Source organism: Episyrphus balteatus, chromosome 3, assembly GCF_945859705.1.
Source record: "Episyrphus balteatus chromosome 3, idEpiBalt1.1, whole genome shotgun sequence".
Taxonomy (NCBI): domain Eukaryota; kingdom Metazoa; phylum Arthropoda; class Insecta; order Diptera; family Syrphidae; genus Episyrphus; species Episyrphus balteatus.
The window spans coordinates 41,358,641-41,365,540 of record NC_079136.1 but is presented as its reverse complement, the minus strand read 5'-3'; the positions used below and the strand labels follow the sequence as shown (position 1 = coordinate 41,365,540).

Here is a 6,900-nt window from a genome sequence, read left to right as displayed (position 1 = left end):
CTTTAATCTATTTAATCTTTAACATTATCATGTTCGTGTACAAAGTTCAGAAAGAGACTTTTTTATTTACATTTATATGTATGTATTGAGTACATAGAACATATTTTACTATGTAAAGTCAAGAACATAGTACCTACAAATAAACTTTAATCAGTACATTTTTTAAGATACTTTAACGCTCATGACACCTATCTTATACGTATATAAGATTATTTTCACTTTAAAGTGTCACCCAATTCAGTTTGTTAACCAAAGATACCACACTGAAAAGTGTTCTGCGTTGGGCGCCATTTAGAATAAATGAGAATTAATACAACTTTTCTTTGTGTGCATTGATTTATTAATGAGCCAAATGAAATTCATACATTTGTATATGCAGAGAAATTTTGATCATGTAAGGCACTTCATATTCTTGTATATTATGGTTGAAGATAACATCTTCAACAACAGTGAAAATAGAAAAAAAAACAGAGAAGTTATTCACTGGATAACAGAGTGCTTTAGTATGTAGAAACTTCGAGATTAAAGATCGCACGTTATTATTATGGTTAAAATAAATTCATACTTTGAAACGCAGTTCAAGGAAATGTGTGTTCAGATAGTCCGCAATAGCTGTACTATAAAAAGTGTGACATAGAAATGGTGCAATCTTAACAGATTTAAAATAAACTAGCCGACCCCGCACTCAAAATTCGAGTGCCAATTGTAACTTTTATTTATGCCCAAATAAGCACACTATATAAATCACTTTATTTACTACTAAGAATATGCAACACTTAATTTTATTCGAAATTCGAGAATGTCTTCGAAGGTTCTCGTCTTTGCTTTTAGAAGTTTACACTTCGAGAAGGGAGAGGGCGTGGTTCAGCACATTTGTTTTTGTTTTTTCCTCAATTTTAATTTATTGTTTTTATCTATTTCGGTAAAAAAAAAAATAAACAAAGTATACATTCTGCACATCTAGATAAAATTTCCTATCGTTCGGTATATAATTTATGCCCCTTCGGTTTTTGTGGGCCGCGTATTTTGTACCACAAAATAAGTGTTTGCCGTTTTATTATATGATGAGGTAATTAGATTTTGTTAAACAATATAAGAATAAACATATTTACTGTACAGAAAATCCAAATAGAGCAATAACATTCTTAAGTCTCTCAAAGCTGACTACACAAAGCTGAAGCTTAAAACCTAAAACTTAAAAAATAAAATAACTGTTTTTCTTCTTAGTTTATCTAAATATTTGCCTAATTTTTGATAACAATTATATTATATTGACTAGAGTTTGTTTTTTTGATTAATTAAATTAAATTATATATATATTTTTTTAAAGTAATTATAATGCTCTTTTATAGCAATCTCACATTAATTTTCTTGTTTAAATATTTATTTAAACTGTTGTTTCACGTAAAATTGGGGGTGCCATTTTAGTTTCTTGGAATATTTCTTCGAAGCTATCTTTTGAAGCTGCATCAACGGGATGTATTTGAATGTAACGGGTTTTTGCTTCTAAATCTGTTGGATCATTACTTTGAATTGTCCAAATACCATCATCGCCAAGAATTTCATCGACAATACGCTGAAGTGGAGTAGAAACTGTTGGATTTGTATTTATTATTCCTGCAATTGATATAAAAAGAAATCGAAATTGATTTTGATTATTTAATATTTTTTTTGCGTTAGTATTTTGTATATTTGCTTACTAATATTTATCTAAGATTAAGCTATATGTGATTGTTGACTTTAATTAACGAAAATATAAGGGACAATATATGATTAAGTATATAAATATATTAATGTTTATTTACATGTAACTTAACGTACACCCACACAATTAGTAAAAACAAGAAAAAAACATTAATTAACATTTTATAAATGAAATTAAATTAAAATTAAAAAATAAATACAAAAAAAAGGTAAAAGATTAAAAAAATGTTTTTTAAGTAAATCCCTGTGCAATGTTTGGATATCGTTAAAAAAAATTCAGTGAACTCAAGGAATTGATATTTTTAATGCTCTTTAAAATTCAAACACAGAGCTGCCGGTGTTAACGCTTTAGGATCTCTATTGCTGTTTTTATAATATTGAACATGTGCATAAACATATTTTTATATATATGTTTGAAATGCATTCAAATAAAATTAAAATAATATTTTTAAAAAAGTACGTATACGCCATAGTGAACGTACGTGCGGTTACTCAGATTAATTTTTTAAAATAAATATTTGCATCTTAAAAAATAAACTGGATAGTAAATAACTAAAAAAAAACGTCGGGTACCAAAGAAATCAATACAGGCACGTGTGTAAATACTTAAATTCACCTTAGGTACTTTGTTTTGTTTTCCTTATTCAACGGTATTGGCTTGTCTATACTCGAAAATATGATTCTTTAAACAAAAATATTCTTAAACTTAGCTAAAAATTCATTCTGTTTTGTTCACAGAATTCCGTTGTTAGTTTTTTGTAGTTCTCCTTTTAATTTTTTGTTTCGAAAATGAGCTGGTTAAAAAATTTGGGCGCAAGCCTGGGTAGGCAAATTTTCAATTACAACTGATGTTACATAAATTTCTTCATTTAAGGAATTAAAAATGAAGACAAATGCCCTTGCAAAATTCAGTTCCAGCCACAAATGAAAATTTGAACTTGAAGGTTGAAAAAAAAGGTGACATAGGGCACAATTTTTGATGATGCATAGTTGTGCTTTTTATTCTTTTTGGCGTCAAAAAATCACAATAATTTCACGTGGAAAATTTTTCATGCGAAACATTTTTATCACCCGAAATTTTTCAAGTTCTCATTTACTTAATATTTTTCGCTGAAAATACTTGTTATTGACCAGCAAAATTAGAATTATCAATGAACTCTCATTTTGACTAAAAAAAAAATAATACAGAAAATGGGAAATTTTTCGAATGTGGACAAATTTTGCTCTGGAATTCACAATAGAGGAAAATTAAGTTAAGTTTTTGCGGAGGAATAAGCCGATGTTTATGTTTAACATTTACTTTTTTAAATTGAAAAAAATTGATGCTTTAATGGTCTAACCCTTTTAAGATCATGGGGGCATATGTATCCCTAATTTAACATTTTAGAGAATTGAAAAACAAATATACAAATGGATCAAGTAATTATTGTAATTTGTTTATGAATATTATTTTTTTTTTTTTTCGACTTTAATACATTTTTTAAGGTTAAAGTTTTGGGCTCCAGGTTGGTCAAGTGTGGTGCTTTCCTTTTTTAGCCACAATTTCAGAACCTTAAATTATATATCAAATCATTCGTTTTGTGTTTATGAAAGTCATCCTACTATGCAATTTTGAACTGGAGATATCCGGTACTTGCACCGTAAATACTATTCTCCTAAATTTAAATTATTTATTAATATTATTATTTTAAAATAAAAGATTAGTCTCTCAAAGATTTGAACTCCAATTATACCCCATTAATGTCTAAAAACTTACCTAAACTCGAACTACGGTAGTTTTTTTTTACAATTTGTATGAAAAACGGTTCAAGAACCAGACAACTCCAAAACAAAATATTCTAACTTCAGCTTTAAATTATTTTAAAAAAAATTATTTTTATGGACTTAATCAATAGTTTTCTATGTTATCTTTAATAAATCATTTTTTTTAACCAAATGAAGAAACAGTTTATTTGACTTAAAGTCGAAATCCATAATTTTCATTTAACACACACTAGTGCCTTTGGTGCTTTTTAGTGTGAAAAATGGAATTTAGTACACTTAAGGATATTAGTATGGAAAATCATAAAAATTTACTAACTTTTTTTTTATTTAAAACGACGCCTCCAAAATGACGTGCAGAATAAATATTCAGATATAGGGTGTTTTCATAAACGTCTGCCTAACTTAGGCCTGCGTTAGTCGTGTTCATAAAGTCAGATCTGCGATCGGACTAACTTAGTCCAACTGCAGTTCTGCTGTTCATAAACGTCAGTATAATCAGATATAATCTTCTTTTGAAAACAGTATATAAATTAGACATTTAGCCAAACTGTTATGAAAAAGGTGTTCGATGTTGGATTTAGGTAAAACTGTTCATATTCAATGAATAATAAATCAAAAATTTATAAAACAAAGTTCCAAAATAGTAGATAAAGCATAATTTTAGACTTTTAATATTATGCTATTTCTTGGTTTTTTTTTTTAAATTAGCATACCTTTTTACGACTTTTCTATTTATGTTTTGCTTTATATTTTGTAGCTTATTCTGCCCGTTATATTGGAGCCTCCGTTTTGAATAAAAAAAAATAATAACTAATATCCTTGAGAACTAAAGGCAACATTGTTGCATTAATGTCGTTGCGATAATAGCCTTTTTATAATAACACCAAATAAGTAAATACAAAACGGTGATGTTAGGGTGGACTGTGGGTAACGCTTTACAAATGTTACGAACATTCAGTGATTAAAAATTGAGACACATTTTTTTAGAAAATTGACAGAAGCGTAGTACCAATAAAATAAACACAAACAAAGCTCATTACCCACATCATTAGTTCCAGTATATACTTCAGTACTTTTTAGTACTTCTGGGTCCATTCAAAGACCTTTATAAAATTAAAGTGGACAACACATGGGAATATTGATGTACAGGTATCCACCCCACAGTAAATTATTTTTTTTTTTTGGATTAGAGAAGTACCACTTTCATTAAACCAATAATAGTCACGTAACAAGTACCTACCTTCATATTATGTAAATAATAAAATATTATTTACTTTTTTTTGAAACAAACAAAAGAAAAAAAAAACTAAACCATCAACACAAATTTAAAAAAGTAAATGTGGCTGAAAATAAATAAAAATAAAAGAAACACAAAATAAAACAGAAATAAAACACAAAATGTTGAATTCTTCATTTTTTTTTTGTATAACTACAAAAAGTGTAAATATTATTAAAATATATATATATATTTAAGAACAAATTTACTTTATAAGTACATATAGGTACAACATTACAAACGAACAACATAAAAGTTGGAATATATTTATATATATATCTGTTTAAATGTATGTATGTATAGTTTAATTATAATTATAGTACAAAATAATTAAAACTAATATTTAAAAAACATAGGTACGACAATATTATATCTGACAAATATAAATTAAGACTTGAGCAAATAAATAATATTTCTTAAACAAAACCAAAACATACAAATTAAAATACATATTTACAAACTTAATTTTATTTAAATTAAAATTATTTATTTTGTTTTTTTTTTTAGCTTAAATAAGAAAAAATTAGCATGAGGTAAATTAATTTTTAGAAAAAAGAGATTCAGTGTTTTTTTTTCTTGTTTAGTATTTTTGCTTAAAATTGCACTTGGAATGATTTAGTCATTAAAAAAAAAAACAAACAGAAAAGCAACTTAATAATTTTGAAAAAAAACACATTTAATTTAATTTTTTTTTGTTATTCTAATAAGTTAAAGCAATATACTGTTGTTTTTTTTATTAAATTCTTTCAAAAATAGAAAAAAAGACTAACCACAAAATGAGATTTATATAATGTAAATTGATAGAATTAATATTCTTAACATTTTTTTTATTAAGGAAACTGAAATGAAAAAGCATGGCACTTAAAATAATTTTTTGTATTTTGTTAAAAACACAAATTGGTGGTGGGCGACTATGTAACGACAATAAAAAAAAAGAGATTACGATATGGAAAGCGTTTATTTATTTATTTTTGTTTCTTATAATGCAAAAAAGTTCAATGTAAAATTTAAGTAACACCGAATTAGAAAATATTTTAAGCTCTGATTTTTCAATCGTCAGTTAGACTATCAGAAGAATAAAAGTCAATATAAAAAAACTTTTATTCCTAGGAATGAGCTCTATCTGAGGTTTATCTGACTATTGAAAAATTGGCCCTAAATGAAATTAAACAATGATTTACTACTTTTTTTCATAGTTTATTGTTCAGTTTGTTTCAAAGAGTTAGTATTGTTTAAATCAAACATTTGCCAGTTAAATAATTTAGATATTAAGTCCAAAATTATATATTATTTTAGTATTTAGGAGAGATAGCTAAAAGCTGTGACAGTTTATGATGTTATAAAATAGATTTTATTTTAACTGGTTTTTTCGATTTTTTTCTCCCGGTTTAAACCGGCTTTTGCGAAAAAAACCGAAATACCGAAAAAAAATCGGCTGAAAAAAAAACGTCGAACAAAAAAAGACCCGACGAGACAAAAAAACTGAAAACCCTCAAAACTTTCATTCCCTCTCTCAACTAACCATATTATTATAAATTTTCATTCCTCAAAACTCCTACTAAGAGTGAGTTAACTCTTATAACGAAATCAAACTAAAAAAAGCTTTGCTGAGGGATTTTCTTCGAAAAGTTTTTTTTTTGGTTGACAAATTAAGTTAAATTTTTTTTTGGCTATCAAATCAAGCAAAAAAACCGAAAACCGTTTTTTTCGCCCGGTTTAACCGAAAGGAAAAAAAAACAGGAAAAACCGGTTTTTGTACTAACAACCGCCATCCCTATAGTTGGACTTGTTTAATTATTGATGTTAGTGGAGCTCACTTGGACTCATCAGTTGACTTATCGTGAGACACCTTTTCAAAATTCAAATTTTTTCAGCTCAACTTAAATAGATTTTTTGACACAAATCTAATGTGAATTATATCCATCATGATAAACAAATTTTAATCATTAAAACTGGAAACAAATATCTGTATTTTTTATTTTTTAGGTTGAAATGTATGTACTTTTAGAAAATAATTTTGATGTATAAAGTTCCAATATATCCTCAATTATAAATTTGAAGATTTCAAATAAGCGACCGCATAATAAAACAAATCCTCCTTAAAAAATATGTACTTATTGCAACAAATTTGACAAAATTCGAAAAAAAAGTTTGAC

The 6,900-nt window shown here is 26.5% G+C and overlaps 1 protein-coding gene across 2 annotated transcripts in view; it reads right to left on the bottom strand.

Moving 5' to 3' along the window:
• Window positions 1-1,301: 1,301 nt before the first annotated feature.
• The window catches only part of LOC129915512 (inositol polyphosphate-5-phosphatase A), a 68,998-nt gene continuing 63,399 nt past the window's right edge, over window positions 1,302-6,900 (bottom strand). The window contains exon 9 of one of the 2 annotated variants that reach the window (XM_055995079.1): window positions 1,302-1,617. In XM_055995079.1, coding sequence (XP_055851054.1) covers window positions 1,388-1,617 — 230 coding nt within the window. In that variant the 3' untranslated portion in view covers window positions 1,302-1,387. The remainder of the gene's footprint in view (window positions 1,618-6,900) is intronic. The other variant, XM_055995078.1, reaches the window with a different exon arrangement.